Below are 18200 nucleotides of genomic sequence, written 5' to 3'. Positions count from 1 at the left end.
ATAATAACTTATTCTCACACAACAAATGACAACTGTACACACATGTCATTTCCTATACCAAAGTGTGAATGTAGGCCTCCTGCAACAACCTACATTGAAACAGAAAATGTGGGAATTCAGTTCCACAATAATAATGAAGCCTCCAGGAGCAGGTGAGCCTAAGGGCTAATAGCTCATCTTCAGTCTGCTGATGTTTGCTATTGCCATTTCTGTGGTGGCAAAGTAAAAAAGAAAAGAAAAAAGATAACAATTAAGGACAAGTGTGTGCTTTTTCAGCGTTTGACCTCGGTCACAGCCTTCTCTCCATTCTTTGCGTCACCTGAGTCACTTTTCTCCTCCATCACTTTTGCGTTGCTTGCGGAGCATGCGCTTGTGCTCGGTTGATGACCTCCTCCTCATTCACTTGTTCACTTTCGCTGGTAATATTCTCCTCTGTACCCCCTCCCACCCTGGACACAAACTGTTCACCCCCTGAACAGTTTCTTCCCCTCCGCTACCGGCCTCTTAAACAAGGCCCGGCCCCCCCAATGACACTTCACCTCTGCCACATCTCTACATTATATGCATTACATTAATGCATACACTGTTCATACTCCTTTCTGCACATATTTTTATTTCACATTTCATAGTTTATATTCTAAAATTCATCCATAGCATTCTATTTACATGTAAATTACTGCTTTATTTAATTTGTATTGCTATTTAACTGTATTTTATTATGGTGTAAAAGATTTTTTGTTTTATATATTTTATGTATGCGCCGTGACATCAAGTCAAATTCCTAGTAGGTGCGAACCTACCTGGCAATAAACCTGTTTCTGATTCTGATTCTTCTGAATACCTCCCGTTTTGAGCCATGTTTTTAACATCATTCAGCTTTCTTCTTTCTTTAGCTTACTTGCAACGTTCGCTAATCGTTCGCGGGTAGTATGGTCGTCATTAGCAACGCTAATACGCTTTCAATTTGTTTCTAAATCTAACAACAACAATAGCCAATTAGAACTTATTTGAACCACAGTTTCAATTATCTCAAGCTTATGTTCATTCGTTGTAGTATTTTGAAGTATGATTTATTTTTTAATTAATGTTATTCAATCAAGCCTCAAACTGATGGCACTTGTCCCTATAGCCTGTTTTAAATGGAAGTTGTCTGAGGCCCTTACCACCAGCTGCTCTCGCAGTAATAAGTAGTGTACCTTTCTTACTGTCCTAAATGTGCACAATGTAGTGACTGCTTTTCGTCTTTTGTTTACTTAGTTGTGTTTTCTGTATTTTGTATGTCTGTGTTATGTGTAAGAACCGTTGCTGCCTTCTTGGCCGGCCAGGTCAGCGTTGTAAATGAGATGTTGTCTCAATGTTTTTCAAAAAATTATTAAAAAAAATAAAATTAGATTTCAGATTCTTCTGCGTACCACTAGCGGGAGCTACGCGTACCACAAGTTGAGAACCACTGCTCTATATATTCTTCAGGTGATAATAAGCAGACCTAATGACTGTTGTAATGTGGCTGTTGAAATTCATTATTTCTTGCTTTATTAGTGGTTTTGTAGTCTGCCGACTGAAGCTCTGCGATTACTTTTAATCGGTCCTTCTTTGCTCCAAAAAAAATTATCTCTGTTTTTTGTTTGTTCAGTTGGAGAAAGTTCTGAGTCATCCAGTCAGTGATGTGCTCAATGCACTTGCTCAGTGTTCTAACTGGAGAATAGTCTCCTGGTGTGATTTTAAAAATAAATCTGGGTGTCGTCTGCATAGATGTGATAGCTTAGATCGCTCTTTTTAATAATTTCAGCCAGAGGTAGCATATAAATATTAAAAAGCAAAGATCCTAAGATGGAGCCTTGAGGAACCCTGCATGACATATTTGTCAAAGTTGATGTGTAGTTGCCTATTGAGACAACGTTTTTTCTGTCCTTTAAGTAGGTACTAAACCAATTTAGAGATGTTGCTGAAACTCCCACCCAGTTTTCTAGACTGTCTAGCAATATGTTGTGGTCAACAGTATCAAAGGCAGCGCTGAGATCTAATAATACTAAAACTGATATTCTGCCACTGTCTGTGTTTAAATGAATGTCATTTAAGACCTTTACAAGTGCAGCATAAAGATGAATAAAACAGAACACTATTATATAAAAAGGCATGCACATAGTATTAAAAAAATATATGTATAAAAATGGTTGGGCCATATAGAATCTGATTGGCAGCACTCAGATGCTCTCCCTCTCCCTCGCGCTCTCCACCCCTATTATTATGTAAATTAGATCACAACAACGTCAGAAAAATAGATCTTTACACTGCACTGAACACTAAACCACTTTGTGTGCAGTGCTGTTTTGCTGAAAATCAGACACAAGTGACAAGATTGCCTTCCTTTCTTTGAGTGTTTACTTCTCAAACCCAATCAAGGCTTTCTCTATTTCCCCTGCTAACATGCGAAGACAAAAGGAGGTTCAGGCCACGGATAACAAGTCCTCCTGCGTCCTGATTTCTAATTGCACTACCATGGAGTTTTCCTTTAAGCAATGTGAATATTAGCTGATGAAAAATGTAAAGCACCTGATGCTGTTCAAGGTTGTGTCTGCAGCAGCTGCAGCACAGAGCTCATTGGGCCACACTTTAAAAACCAGACACTAATTTCCAAGGGCGAAGGGCAAAGCAAAAACAAATGCACGAATACCAGGATTCATTTAAAAGCAATTTCAGATTAATTTACACAGGTCTGTCTCCATTTATTAATGTAGATTGTGTACATACATACAGTACATACAGTATTATATTATATTAGCCTACCTTTTGCTGTACATAATAGAAACATAATGACTTTAATTTAATAATGGATCATATGACTACTGAAATATGTCTTTGTGAAAATCATTCAGCTCTTTGTTTGGATTTTTCAGCCACCTATACCTGTTTTGGTTCACTAATGCTTTTATCAGCTATTTCTACAAAGTAACTACAAAGTAGAAAACAAAACAGATATGAGATTAGACTAACATTCATCATAAGAAACACAACTTGAAATGAATGCTAATGTCACTAACAAGTTCCCTAGAATATCTTATTAAGGCATTATAAACATACATACATACATACATACATACATACATACATACATACATACATACATACATACATACATACATACATACATTTCTTTTTACAGCAGGTTTCTGCTCCCCGATGTTCTCAAACATCAGTGAGTTCAGGTTTGATATTTGATCACCACATGTTTGTTCTGGTTGGTTTCAGGTGCATCAGTACTATAACTCCTTACCCGAAGAAAAGGTTCCCTATATAAACAGCCCTGGAGAGAAATATCGCATCAAACAGCTGCTGCACCAGTTGCCTCCCCATGACAATGAGGTAAAACTTTTTTTACAGAAAATTCCAATTTTTGTTGACATATTTATCTTTGAAATGACTTCCAGAAGTTTTCTTGACGTTATGAGGATTCCTGATGATGAACTTTGTTGTTCAGGTGCGTTACTGTAACGCGTTGGACGAGGAGGAGAAACGGGAACTAAAGATCTTCAGCAACCAGCGGAAGAAGGACAACTTGGGCAGAGGCAACATCCGTCCTTTCCCCCTCACCATCAGTGGCGCCACCTGTGACAAGGTAAAAAAACTAGTCATCCTGCCTTTTTGCCCTTTTGTCTTCCAATTTACTAATTGAAGATACCAACGAACATCCCAAACACTTAGAATACTTATTTCTGTCTCAAGAAATTGCATTTCTATTTCTTTCTGTAAAATTCAGCATATTTTTTTTAATAACACTCTTGGTTTTCCTTACCTGGGTTGCTTTTAATTGTCTCATCAAATCAAAATCATACATTTTGTATTCATCTTTTTCTCGGCTTCTTCTCTCACTCCTTCTTTATCCCTTTTCTTTTTAACCTTTCCTCTCTTCTCTCCTTTTCTTTCCTTTGTCTAATTGTCTTTCTTCTCTTTCCCTCTTCTATCCTAATTCCTCCATCTACCTTTCTCTTCTTTTCTTTCCTCTCTTATCATCGAAACTAATTTCCTTTCATTGTCTCTCGACTTCTACTTCCTTTATTTACCTTAACTCTTCTCCTATCTCTCTTGTCTCCTATCCTATCCTCTCTCCCTGTCTCCTCTCCTACAGTGCGGTGGTCAAATAAACGGAGGCGACATGGTGGTCTTTGCTGTGAGGGCAGGGCACAGCAAAGTCTGGCACCCTCATTGCTTTGTCTGCAGCATGTGTGAGGAGCTGTTGGTGGATCTCATCTACTTCTACCAGGATGGCAAGATCTTCTGCGGCCGACACCACGCGGAGAGGCTGAAACCCCGCTGCACCGCCTGTGATGAGGTGCGCTGTCTGGGCCTGGAGCCTTCAGGGCTGGACATGGCTGAATGGTTCATAGCTCAGAGACTTGGATGTGATTGAAATTGATCTGGAGTGAAAAGACCTTAGTACCCTTGGCATGTCTCTGAAAGTAACCATATGTGTGGCCAGCTGGCCCGCGATGATAATAATATTGATAATAATTTCCATTTCATGAATTTTTTATACAAATTATGGTAATTTACTTATAGTTCTGTATGACCGACACATCATGTTTATCTGATAACCCACAAGGTTTATGCCAGCTGGAGATATGGAAAGAAAATTCGAGTAATGTCTAGATTGTTATTAGATGATTGGATCCCTAATATTAGTTTAGCGATATTTGAACCCTCCAAAGGGTCACAAGATGATTCTGATGGGTGGTAAGTTTATAGACAGTTTAAATAAAGAAAAAAACTGTTCTGCTCTACCCAATAATGCTCTCAAATTCTTAATTTATCCAAATAATATAATCTAAGAGGTTTGGAATATTATAATAGATTGGTGGAATTGCACTGCGAATGCAATATGTGGCATGTTAAGTTTGAGTGGCCATCTAAAATGATTATACAAATTATAATAAGACGAGGATGGTGCCCTAAGGTACGCCAGACAACAACAACATCATCATCATCATCATCATCATCATCATCCAGATGATTTTGCTTTTTATAGCAGCATTAAAAGCCATTTTTTTTTAATATGTGTAAAACTAGTTTAGAACCAGAATATTGATTTATTATCATTGAATCTAATCGAATCTCTTGCTGTTGTGATGTCTTTGTTATGCAGATTATCTTTGCTGATGAATGCACTGAGGCGGAGGGCAGGCACTGGCACATGAAGCACTTCCGTTGCTACGAGTGTGAGACCACCCTCGGCGGCCAGCGCTACATCATGAAGGACGGACGGCCACACTGCTGCAACTGCTTCGAGTCCCTTTATGCAGAGTACTGTGACGCATGTGGAGAACACATAGGTACAGCATGTGTTTATTTCTCTTAACATGTATGAGCTGTTAACAAAACACATTGACACTTATTTCCCTACTCTAACATAGAAAACCTCAAACAGCCATTTATTGTAAGTGTGGGTGCTATCCGCTTTGTAAGGCTGTGTGCCACAGCTGTGAGGAGGCGGAGTCAGGGCAGTGAGATGTGGATGGTTATTATCATCCCAAGCTCCAGTAACAGTGAAAGAGTGGATGCTCCCATGCAGTATCCAGATGGAAGCTGTGAAAGATGATTACTTGGGGAGCACGGCTGCTGAAATGTATTCATGCTATCTTCAAATCGAGCATTCTTGTGTATGGGCACAGAAATGTTTTCCTTTAGAAGAAAAAAACCTCTGTTTATACTTTTTTTTTCAAGTCCATTTCAGCACTAAATTGCAAATCTCACTAAAATGAGCTCAACATACTGGCTAATATCAGGCTGTGGTCAGCGGTTCATTAGCCGCTCAGGCTTTGTAGAATAACATTTTCAGTATTATTGGAGAAGCTGCCATCACATTACCATTTTCTATCTGGACTGCTTGTGCGTTTACTAATAAACCTACTTCTGGTATGTTATCTTATAAAATTATATTTGTTTTTACATCTTACCAAAGGCATTGACCAAGGCCAGATGACTTATGATGGGCAGCACTGGCACGCCACCGAGGAGTGCTTTTGTTGTGCCCGTTGCAAGCGTTCTCTGCTGGGCCGCCCCTTTCTGCCAAAGCAGGGGCAGATCTTCTGCTCACGATCCTGCAGCGCTGGACAGGTGGGTCACCAAAGACAGGACTAGGGATTGTATATTATTGGATCATTTAAACATACATTGAAGGTTAAAAACATTTGAAAGATAATGTCTCACAATCATCACTTGTGACCATTATGAACATCCCTTCTGCCTGTATTTTCTGTAAAGCCCAAACAATCTATTCTTAATGTCTAGATATTAGCAGGTAATAATTGTACTAATGTGTTTTATTTGAACCAATCAGGATCCAGATGAGTCTGACTCCTCCGACTCTGCCTTCCAAAGTGCCCGTTCCCGTGAATCCCGCCACAGCACCAAGATTGGCAAAAATGAGCGCAGGAATGCAGAGCGGAGTGCCGAGCCCCGCCAGTCAGCTCCCCCCCCCATGCCCGACCGTCTGTCTGCTGAAATTGAACCCCTCTCCGGCCAGATGGACCGTTTAAGCCTCTCATCTAGCCAGACCCCAAGCAGGACCCCTAACCGCACGCCCAGCCGCACTCCAAGCCGTGCCCCGAGCCTTAACCAGGTGTGGATGAGCCGCGATGACCCCTACGTCCCTGCCGTGTATGAGGGGCCCCAGTTAGAACCCACACCTACACCTGCACCTATACATCTGCTGGCTCAGTGTAACCCGAGGCAGGGCTACAATCCAAACACAAATGCTCATCCTCCAGCTCAGACTGCTGCCAATCCAGGGAAAAGGCCTGACTCCTGGGGGAAGGAACAAGGCAATACCAAGAGGACTCCCATGGCTGCTTTGAGGGGCCACTCCTTTAACGAGAACTGGACCCACCACAGCCAGGATGAGTTCAGGCCCAACAAGCTTCGCACCCAGATGAGTTTCAACGAGATGCCCAGCCAGAATCAGGGATTTTCTGACAAGAGGAGCATCAGCCTGCATGGATTCCAGAGAGACGGCAGACCCCCTCTGACCAGGAGGAACCCCATCAACGCCATGAGCTTCAACGAGCCCCTCACTCCTCTAGAACAGACTCCTCATGGATCCATGGACTCCTTCACTATGTCCAATGCTACAGGTACATTGATGTACATGATCCAGTATGTTTCAATGAGATTAAATGCTGAATTATATAGTAATGTGACATATGATTTATGCTTTTAGCAGGTAACTCTCTGGACGGGGTCACTAAGCGCCAGGAGCATTTGTCGAGGTTCTCCATGCCCGACCTGAGTAAAGACTCGGGTGTGAACGTGTCTGAAAAGAGCCACATGGGCACCCTCAGCTCCTCAGTCCAGTTCCACAGCACAGAGTCTCTGTCCTCCTCCCGGCCCTACAACAACAACATGTACGGTCCGCTGAGGGTCGGCTACCCGCTGCAGTACTGGGATGGCCCACAGCCGCTGGGATTCGATGGCAAAGGTCGCGTTGGGGTGATGGGCAGCAGTGGAAACCTGCGGATGGCTCCAATGAGCGACAGAATGCCCCGCAGACGCATCAACGGGCAGGAACCTGTGACGCAGCAACAGCAACAGCAGCAACCACAACCAAGACACCGCAAACACCACCGTGGAAATCACGGCAACGGGCAGCACCGCAGTAGCCGCCATCACAAACGCTCCCGTCGCTCCCGCTCTGACAACGCACTGCACCTGGTGGCAGACCGTCCTGCCCAGATGGTGGAGCTGCCCTACCGCCGCGTCCAGGAGGATTACGATCGCTTCCCCGCTGGTAACGCCGCTCGGGAGTTGTTCGGTCTGGAGCCCGGCGGGTACAGACAGCAGCCCCAGCGACCCTGCCCCCGCACCACCTCTGATCTCACCCTGCAAAATGCTGGCTGGCAACCCCCGGGGCTGGGTGGTCAGTGCTGGGGCGACGGTCACATGGAGGCTGCTGACCCATGGTGCTCCAGCTGCTCCTCTTCCTCCGAGTCTGAGGCAGATGAAGGTTATTTCCTGGGTGAACCAATTCCTCGGCCCGTGCAGCTTTGCTACCTCAACAACGAGGAGCTGCGCCATCGTTACAGTCCCTCTGGGATAGCTCCCCACCACGGACCTGTGCACGGGCCGATTCATGGCCAGATGCACAACCGCCAAAGGAGGAAGAGCAAAAACTGCATACTTTCTTAGATATAGAGCAAGGGGATGGTGGGGGATGAGCAGGAGAGTGAAAGAGATGAGAGAATGAGAGGTAAGGAGACGGTTAAAGCAACAAAGAAGGTGAAACAGAGAGAGTGGGAAGGTGAGAGTGAGACAGTTGTCAGCGAGAGTGAATTTTGTGTGTGTGCGTGCGTGCGTATGTTAGGTTGGAAGAGAGAAAAGGCCAGTTTTGTGTGCATGTGAGTTTACACAACTCTACACCGGGTAGTGTTTGTGTACACCTACACAGGATGATCTAATCATAAGAGGAAGCTCAGCTGGCTTACACAACAGAAATGTTTACAATGATAGAGATCAACTCCTCTGATGGTACCAGCAAGTACTGATGAATTTGACTACTAAATATAATGTGGTCAAGGTAAATAACACGATCTCCGGGCCCGTCCGTGCATGAATCCCTGGTACAGAGAGATCGGACATTTCCTTCACAGTTTGAAAAAGGGAAGTAAAGATGGTGGAAGTGCAGCGATCTGACTATCGCAGCTCAGAGATCCAACAATCCCTGGAGAGAAAAACGTATTCTATGTGGACAAACAAGAAATTGTGTTGGGATAGTGAAAGTTACGTGCTAGATTCCAAGCTATGTCATTGTTTACCTCAGTGGAATCCAAATGCTGCTGGAATATAGTGTTGGCTCGCTAGCCCTGTTATCACCTTGTACAAATAGTCTGTTGAACCTTGTGCTCTACATAGCCGGCTCTCCATGCTTTACCAAGGACAGAGCGCCTCTGATCCTTGAACATTTAGGCACAGTAACGTCAGGTATGGTCCCGTTTTCTCTTCTGCAACATGCTTTGTTTTTTTGAGAGTTACCCTTAGATGATTAAGAATTATAATAATAATAATAATAATTACAAATAATGCTTATAATCATAAAAATGCAAATAATAATTATGAGAATATTACAGAATTAAAACCTGTTTAATGTATATATAGTAATAAACTTAATAAATTAATGGATGTAGTAATGTAAATGTTCTGTACATATGGTCTTAAATATTTATATATTTTGTAACTAAAGAATCATTATTTGTATAACATGATGTAGAGATAGGGAGACTTGCATGTTGATTTGTTGTTGTTGTCTCATAATGAAAATAAAGTGTACTTCAATGAACAACCAGCAAGTTGTACCTATAAATTGTTCTCATTGGTCGGCTGGAGTGACACATTGGCTGTGCCCCATATCCTTGATGCATATTATTTATAGCAGGTGCTTCAACTGAGATATAAAAGAAGTCACTATTACTTTGTGAACTGAAGACAAATTCAAGGCAGCCATTTTGACTCACCATAGCAGGAGTAGACCAATCAACACCATGGCTCAGTTCCATCAGTTGCATGTACAATACCTGCAAGCTGAAACTGGCTCACCTGAATGGATTGCAGCTGTTGTGATTAATTTGATCAATCACACCTGTTGCTTTCCCTGCTGTGACATGCCAAGATGTCTGCGGATTTGGTCCTAAACAAAATACTGGACACATTTTGACCTGTTGGCAGTTAGAGGAATACTAATCAAGTGTAATATGATTAATTCTCTGGTTACTATAATAATAATAATAATAATAATAATAATAATAATAATAATAATAATAATAATAATAATAATAATACAAACAATTTTAAAAACTAAATAAAAAATGTAAAATAAAAGCAAAACAGAAAATAAAATACAGTAAAACATGAACAATGATACTAGTGACAATAGAAAGTTAACCCAAATTAAAAGCCATATTAAAAAGATAGGTTTTTAATTTGCTTTTAAACATTTCAAGGGAGTTTGCTGTTCTAAGATCCGCTATGGATGTCTGTACCACATTTCATGGCAATTCAAATATTAATTTTGGGATATTAGTCTAGACCAAAACGTTGTACCCACCATGCCACTAGTATGTTATTGTAACGTTAGCCAGTGATCAAACCAGAGCCCAACAGATACACACCATAACTTCACCATATGGATAGCTAAATCTGTTCATTTGAAGGGGTACTCGCAAATAACATCCTACTTGTTATGTGTCAGGCTCAGAAAATACTTGATCCTATAATTCCCATAATGCAACTGGATACCATCTCTCATTTGACCCTCTGTCTGGATAACACCAATCTTTCTCTCCACAGCACCAGTTTGTAACACAAACTTTGTTATAGATTTGTAGTCACCAGGCCTGAGCTGCAATGACGTCAATTACATCATGAGGTATTTTTAGACTTGACAAAGCTCTTTCAGATTCACAGATGAAATAATGAAACCATTTTTACAGACTGAGAAAACATTATCATGGTGAGTAAACTGAACTTTAAGTGTAGAATCTTTGAGTGCCATTTTAGGAATTCAATATGAAAAGAGCAGAACATTTTACATGTGAAAATATAACTTGTCAGTTTGGAGTGTAACTTAAAAAATACATTTGGCATTTCTGTGCTGAAAATTTCTTATTTACAGCTGACATTTATAACAATCCAATAAGCAAAAGCATCAAAAGGAATTATTCGTCATTCTAGTAATACTTAAATACTTTAACCTAAACAACAATGTTAGCTATGACTTGATATTGTGTTTCACATATTTACATTAATAAATCATTGAAAGTATTTTCTAAATACAATTTAATATTCTGAAAAGCTAGTTTTACATGTCAAAATAAATGTGCTGACTTCTTTATAAGCACACTTGAAGTGATACAACCAGTGTATTCTTTCACTATAATCATCAAACTTAAAAAAAATCAAAGCTCCAAATTATTATCACAGTTTACATTCATTTTCTTTTACCAGTGCTGCTCACCATAAGGCCAGACAGCATACAACAATGTACAAACGTATTAAAGTTCAGCAAGCAAACACAAAAACAAACAGCAAAAGCAGCGTTCAATCACACGATAGAAGATTCGGAACAATAGGATCAATGCTGGGACGTCTGTGACTCTGATTAGTGAGGCAGCTCCTTGGAGTCGTACTCCTCGATGAATTTCTCCATGCCCTCCACACAGCGCTTGCCGATATCCCTGAGGTTCTCCTGCAGCGCCGACTGAATGGACTGCTCCAGCGTCGGATCCTTGGCGATCAGCATCTTTGCCACAAGGCCAAACATTTCACATTCCTGATAATACACCTGCAAGACACACACACACACATTCATGGTTTTAGGGCAAATTAGATAAATGGTTGAAGAGTGACAAAGTGTTGGAGCCGAAGGAAGGAAGAGAGCACAACAAATGAGAGAAGTGAGAAGTCTAGTCATGCATCTCCAATTACCACTGAATGCATTAACAATCTGCAGTCACGGTCAAAGAATGGTGTGCCTGGCCTGGAGGCTGAGCTTTGTGGAAGTGTTTGCATCGGCTACCTGTTGCCTGACCAGCTTTTCTCGAATACCTTTATAATCCTGCAACCATGGAGATATGAAAAAGCAAGACACTATCTTTTCCATCAAGTGGGTGGAAACACACACACACACACACACACACACACACACACACACACACACACACACACACACACACACACACACACACACACACACACACACACACACACACACACACACACACACACACACACACACACACACACACACACACACACACACACACACACACACACACACACACACACACACACACACACACACACACACACACACACACACACACACACACACACAATGAGCAGAGCATTATGTGATGCCCGTCACATTGAGGACCGCATTAAGGCACGTGTCGGAGCCTTTTATGATGCATAAAAAACAGAATCATGTTGTGTTTTTGCTCAATTAGAAAACTAAAACACCATAAATCAAGTCAAACCATAATAATGAGAAGACGTTTTTTGTCAGTTCTCAGAAAAGTGAAGACAATAATAACATTTCAAAATGAATGCTTAGACTACAGGAAACAAATGTTCTTGTCTTGTCTCCTGTCGGCTCCAACATATTTTCTTTGTCAGTCTTTAATCCCAGCTTCTCTTATCTCCCCTCTTCCTCGATCTGTTTATAACCATTCTTCTAAGGTGTGTGTTTATGAAATGACACTCCTCTACCTCATCTATCTCCCTCCTCTTGTGTTGAATGGCTCTGTCTCGTGTCGCCGTATGGCTCGCAATTGAAGGGAGCTCCCCCTCTCTGCTGCGTTCTCTTTCTTTGCTCTCTCGGCTTTGGCTCCTGTCGCTCTGATAAACCTGAAGAAAAACCCGAGACAGAAGTTGGATCGTAGTAATCAGACAGCTGGCCAAAAACCAATATGATGAAGTGATGATGACTGTGCTGCTAATGGCCACACGATGACTAAAGTGAAGTTCCACATGGTGACTTGTAACACAAGTTATTATAAATGCACAATTTGTTCTGACTGCATATGTAGTCAAAAGTTAAATTATGTAAATGACTTCTCCTTAAGCAATTGGCTTTTTTTTAATGATTTATTAATGTGGCTGTCTGATCAAGAAAAATGGTGTACCCACTTACACTATTTAATGGAATTTTAAACTGAATATCACTCGACAAAAACAGACATTAGAAAAAGCAATTTCTCAGTATAAACGTCTTGGGAGACTGGCCTTAAGCTAAAATAGGACCAAATAAATAAATCAGCACATGAATCAATAACGATCACAGGGTGCAGCCCTTGTTTCTCATCAGGTTGTTCATTTCACAAGACAGAAAATCCCTTTCAAAAACATATTTATTTTGAATTAAAGCTTTCATACATTATATCACAATAGCACGGTTCAGACAGTGCAGCACTATATTACATCAATTCTTAAAATGGAAAATATTTAAGAATTCCAATTATAAAAAATGGTGGACCAATATTTTTTTGCAAAATGGTAAACCGGTGAAGGGAAAAGCAGAGCAGATTTATTTTCTTCTCGTGAACTTACAAACTGCAGGTCCTTGTCCCTGCTGGAGCTGGGTCTGGGTAAGAACGATCTGCTTGCTGGAAAACAGACAAACCACAGGGTCAACACAACAACACAGCAAGAGAAAGGAGAGATGGCCTTATTTTTCTGATAACCATGCCTATAAGCCCCTACAGCATTTATATGTGTATCTTTAGACCACCATTGATGTTAAAGGCCTCGTTTTTCTCTCCATCCTCCTGCGATGTTTTTGTTTTGTCGTGAAGTATCACGGTCTAACAATCGATACATATTTAAGCAAAACCTGCTGATATTAGGAAATGTTGTATTAATGGAATGCAGTAGCCTATTCCTATGTGAAGAAATAGTTTTGTTATGGCTCATTACATACTGCTGGCTAGTCTCTCCCTCTCGCTCTCATACACACAAATCAGCGATGAGTCACCATCATCGCACCATCACTCAGGCACACAAAAAACCTGTTCCACACTCACACATACACAAACACACACCTCCACAGTGCTGCAGTGTGCGCACGGATACAGTGCCTGGGTGCAAGAAAAGATAAAAACATACAGTACCAACAGCTCAGTCCTTAAAAACAACCACTTTGTAATGATGAAAAGATCAACAAAAACATTCACAGTTTGTGTTAAAACCAAGGGAACATGGTTGTAACAATTGTTGAGCCCCTACTGTTTACTTCCAGACTCCCACTGACAAATGAGTCAAGTAGTAATTCTCAAGTATCTAATAAACCTACCTATGACTAAATTACACTGTTTACATCCTGGGACATATAATGAATAAAGCATGGACTACTACATCACATCACATTCACAACATAATCCATCTATTTAGAACAGGAAAAGCTTCTTTTTGGTCAGCATTATATAACACTGGTTTGTTGCCATCACTGTGACTACCTACCAACCAACACATACCACCAAATGCCCTCCAAATATTTGTAATGCAAAGTGTCCATGAAAATGTGCATTTGTGTGCCTGCCTGCTTGCTTATACTGCCACCTGATGGTCATTTAATAAAGTGCACAGTGAAACTGTGCAGCTTGTGACGTGCATTTTTCAATATAGTGTATTATTCATGTACGAGGGATGACAACAAAAACAAACATTTTCAACATTTTTTGTAGTTTTTTTGTTTAGGGTAATCTGTTTAAGTGTGTATGTTTTAACTGTTTTATATGTGTGTATGTGCTTCTGCTATTGTGTCTAGCCAGTGTGTGTGAGAGGCAGGGCGTCCTCTTATGTTCATTTACAGGATATAAATATCTGTTTATGTTCAGGATGTATGCAGTGCTTTATATTGTAATGGCGCGAATTATTATCAACAGCCTATCCCAAAAACATAGGCATTACTTTTAGTAGTTAGTTGTTTAGAGTAGTTTCACAATTTGGGAAATGTGGGTATTTTCTGTCGTAAGTGTAAATGGTCCCTTAAAGGTGCATTAGGAATCACGCAAAACCCTTAATTAAAACACTAAATGTTGATGGACAACAACAAACGACAAGACATATTTGTGGCTCAGTGGGACCGTCTTTAGTGTCAAGGTCAAAGTACAAGTACACAATCTGTGCAATCTGTGAAAATGGGCAATAGCCTGGTTTGACCTTTCATCAGTAATAAAGTCCTGTAGCCTCACACATTGCCCAACACCACTGAGAATCATAGTCTAAAAGAAAGCAGTTTTACAACAGCAGTTCTTATAATTGTATCTTAATCATACCCTTTTGCAAATGAAAGGCGTGTGAAAACCCTAACCTCTAAAATCCCAGTTGTCTGTAAAAGTGTGTTTTATCAAGTCCATGTCTCGCAGTGATTATGTACCTGACTCAGGGTCAATGAGGCCTTCGTCATTACAAGCTACACGGAGTATAAAGAAGAGCTGAGGCCTTGATAGTCTTTCAGTTCTTCCTCACCCCTCTCTGACAACCATTTCTTTATAAACCTCACTTTGTGCACAGGGGAGTTTTTATATTGTAACAGGGAAAGTGTATCCTCTGCATTGTCTTAAATATGATTGTATGTTGTAGAATCAATATTTACTTTAATTGTAACCCAAAGAGTAGAATTCAAACCATAAATAAACATATGTTGGTCCAATAGTGAACATTGTATAATTGGTGTATTAATGGAGTTTTCACAGATGTTTGCTGCACCAACTTACTGTTGTTTTGTTTTGAAGGTGAACCGCCTTCACCGCTTTCTCTCGGCTCATACCGCTCCTTCTCCTCCCGTTCCCTGTCCCTTGCTGAGGCTTGGTGAAGTTTAGGATGGAAATGACCCCTCCGGTGAAAGTTACCCCGGTGGTTTAAGTGTTGGTACTTCTGGTTTGCAAAGCCAGGTTTGTAGAAGTGGTCCTCCCTTTGAAAATTGCATAAATTGAGAGGGGGAAAAACGCAAAAAGTAAATGAATGTTTGGGAGGAAAACTAAATACAAACTTGCTGTACTCAAGCCGTCAGTCTTACCGTCTTTGGACTCGCGCCCCAAATTTTGGTTTGTAAGAATTAGCCAGCCACGCCCTCGGTCTGGATGGACTCCTCACTCTTCTGATCAGCCTCTTCTTATCCTGTTTATACAGATGTAAAACTATTTATCACACCGTGGAACTAAAACGAGTCTAAAAGGGTTTCAAGAGACATGTGAGAACATGATGTACCAGAGAGGGAGAAGCAGAGTCATCAGAAGGCCTCTTGTCGGCCGATTCATCACTGTGTTCCCTTGGTCGCAACATGGTGCCCTGAGGAAATAAAACATGTTAATCACAGTTATTATGGTGTTGCAGTACAGCTTGTGTCTGAGTATTACTAAACGGACAAAATTAAGTCATTACAAAATGATTGCCAACTACTTTTGGTAATCTATTAATAATTTAAGCATTTTTTAAGCAAAAACACTAAAATGTGTAATCTTATGTGACAGTATATTGAAAATAATCTTGGTTTGGTCTGTAGGATTACATGATGGGAAATGTCCACACTTTTTTTTAGACATTTCACAGATGAAACACCCAATAGATGTACAATATGTGCAGATTATTTTTATAAAGATATTAAGGCTGAGACGTTTGATTTCTTTGGAAGATTGAAATGTGCTTAGAGGAAGTGCACAGGGTTTGTAAACAGTATACTGGATCTTTAAATGAATAAAGGGAAACATACTTTCAGCTGCCTATTGTAAACCACATATCAGGAGAGTAATGTGTTCCTAAACCACACATACAATCACACTTTGTCATAGTGCAGTTAGCAGTGAATGCAATTATAGTCAAATGAAAGCTAAGTAAAGTTCATGAGCTTTATTTTTGATGTATTGAAAGCGAAAGTAGATTTATCTTGGCGAGGGGGGTTACCCGGCCGTGTTCAATCTGTGAGCACAGGGCGAATTTCAGGACACTGTGTATTTACCTTGCTCTGCTGTGTGTCTTGTGGTCGTGCATGGTCCATTTCTGTCTGTCGTGGATTGATCTGTATGAATGACACGCCAAATGTTATTCTCTGTAGAAGGTCCGATAAACCAGGAAGCGCGTCTTACCTACAATACTTACTTACAATACTGATCTCTTCGTTACATCTGGAAAGTGAAATATTTACATTTTTCTTTCCCTTCGAGGTTTATTAGCCTGTCTCACCTTGTTGACAAGTTGGAAAGCTTTACCTTGTAGTTGAAAATCTCACATTGTTGTCAAACGAGCTGCAGTGTCTCTGGCTTCCGCTGGAAAGTAACGCAACATGTGTTTTACTTCCTTTTACTCCAGCCACCAATCAGATTCAGACTACAGTTATAAAAGGCATTATCAAAAACGAAACTGGAATGAAGCGTAACTCCTGGGCACAAGCAGGTTAAAACTGGTTAGAACATGGTTAAAACCTATGATAGACACCTAAAGCAGGGGTGGAAAAACTACTCAGATCAGATGTTTTACTTAAAGGGGACCTATCATGCAAAATGCACTTTTTGATGTCTTTTATACATAAATAGTATGCGTCCCCGGTGTATCGGGGAACTCACGCAGCGTCAGAAGATAAAACCCTTACTCTTTTCCTCCGTATGCAAATCTTTTAAAAACGGGGGAAATGAGCGGATACAGATTTGCTGCCGATATTACGTAATTTCAGATGGGAGACCCACAGAAAGTTGCTATCAGAAACAATGCCTGACGTGTTTTGGACGTAATCTCCTCTTTGTTTACATTAGCAAGCCTCGCTAACACTCAGAGCTAACCTGTAGAGCAGTGATTCTCAAACTTTTTTCAATAATGTACCCCCTTTGAAAAAAAGATTCAGCCAAGTAACCCCTGATCAGCGCAAACACTATTTGTTAGGGACAAAATGCCTATATAAAGAGGTACAGTACAGCGCTGCACCATCAGTGTCTGATTTATTAAAACAACAACATTGTAACTGAGAAACACTTAAATGCTAAATTTCAAATGTTTACAATCCATCACTAAATTCATGGCAAACCAATTTTAGCATCATGCAATAACACTAAGACGACATTAGTGCATTGATCTGATCTTTTTAATAAGTTGTACTTACAATTTTGTGAGAAACATGGGCTTGTGCTTCACTGAGGATCTGTCATTCTGACAGGGAGGCAACTGCAGTTATTATACTTCGTGTTTTGAAATATGTGTAACTGTTAATATAAAACCCACGCTGCTTAAACTTCGTTACTTTTCCTAAAAAAATATATATATATTTTTTTCATTATCATAAAATAAATCTCACGTACCCCCTGCAGTACTCCAACGTACCCCTAGGGGTCCGCGTACCCCCATTTGAGAACCACTGCTGTAGAGTATGTGTTTAAAAAGCAGGAAATGAAAAAAGGAACTCACCTTGTGATAAACCCGCAAGAGAAAACGCATTTGAGCTCCATACTGTTTCAGAAATAATCCTTGATGTGGTTTAGAACAGGATGGGGTTTTATCACAGCAGAATTTAACTTTATCTCCGGTAGAATTCTGATCAGGCATTAGCTCCGCCTTCTCTTTTTTTTTTTTAAACTCAGGATCTCTTTTTTTTTTTTAAGCTCAGGACCCAAAGCAAAAGAGGGGTATGAGCAGTATGAGGCATGGCTACAATGGGTCATCTGTTTGGT

The 18200-nt window shown here is 40.6% G+C and overlaps 2 protein-coding genes across 5 annotated transcripts in view; one reads left to right on the top strand and one right to left on the bottom strand.

Annotated features, from left to right (window-relative positions):
- The window catches only part of LOC117448877 (prickle-like protein 2), a 45097-nt gene extending 35766 nt beyond the window's left edge, over nucleotides 1-9331 (top strand). For both annotated transcript variants that reach the window (XM_034086177.1, XM_034086175.1), the window contains exons 3-9: nucleotides 3250-3363; nucleotides 3479-3616; nucleotides 4127-4330; nucleotides 5141-5327; nucleotides 5957-6111; nucleotides 6335-7127; nucleotides 7214-9331. In XM_034086177.1, coding sequence (XP_033942068.1) covers nucleotides 3250-3363; nucleotides 3479-3616; nucleotides 4127-4330; nucleotides 5141-5327; nucleotides 5957-6111; nucleotides 6335-7127; nucleotides 7214-8178 — 2556 coding nt within the window. In that variant the 3' untranslated portion in view covers nucleotides 8179-9331. The remainder of the gene's footprint in view (nucleotides 1-3249; nucleotides 3364-3478; nucleotides 3617-4126; nucleotides 4331-5140; nucleotides 5328-5956; nucleotides 6112-6334; nucleotides 7128-7213) is intronic.
- A 1164-nt stretch (nucleotides 9332-10495) lies between these two features.
- Nucleotides 10496-16924, bottom strand: LOC117449727 (periphilin-1-like). Of its 3 annotated transcripts, none has more exons than XM_034087581.2 (8): nucleotides 16642-16924; nucleotides 16502-16561; nucleotides 15754-15834; nucleotides 15563-15663; nucleotides 15261-15457; nucleotides 13093-13148; nucleotides 12253-12390; nucleotides 10496-11326 (listed from the first exon to the last, which is right to left on the bottom strand). In XM_034087581.2, exons 2-8 carry the CDS (start codon nucleotides 16538-16540, stop codon nucleotides 11144-11146), a joined length of 795 nt encoding a protein of 264 aa, XP_033943472.1. In that variant the 5' UTR covers nucleotides 16541-16561; nucleotides 16642-16924; the 3' UTR covers nucleotides 10496-11143. The 3 variants fall into 3 exon arrangements, with proteins under 3 accessions (XP_033943472.1, XP_033943473.1, XP_033943471.1); XM_034087582.2 differs by having other exon boundaries at nucleotides 16646-16924; XM_034087580.2 differs by having other exon boundaries at nucleotides 16752-16922.
- Between the last annotated feature and the right edge of the window lie 1276 nt (nucleotides 16925-18200).

This window comes from Pseudochaenichthys georgianus, chromosome 7 (genome assembly GCF_902827115.2).
Source record: "Pseudochaenichthys georgianus chromosome 7, fPseGeo1.2, whole genome shotgun sequence".
Taxonomy (NCBI): domain Eukaryota; kingdom Metazoa; phylum Chordata; class Actinopteri; order Perciformes; family Channichthyidae; genus Pseudochaenichthys; species Pseudochaenichthys georgianus.
Note: the sequence above shows the minus strand (reverse complement) of the source record. Positions and strands in the feature narration are given on the sequence as shown.

Bases quoted from the DNA above. Each gene is read 5' to 3' on its own strand.
- LOC117449727 (XM_034087581.2), bottom strand. From the start codon at position 16,540: ATGGACCATGCACGACCACAAGACACACAGCAGAGCAAG. The intron at 13,149-15,260 runs GTAAGTTGGTGC...TCTGTTTTCCAG, and splicing joins ACCTTCAAAACAAAACAACA to CAAGCAGATCGTTCTTACCC. The intron at 11,327-12,252 runs GTAGAGGAGTGT...TGTGTCTTGCAG, and splicing joins AGAGGAGGGAGATAGATGAG to GTGTATTATCAGGAATGTGA.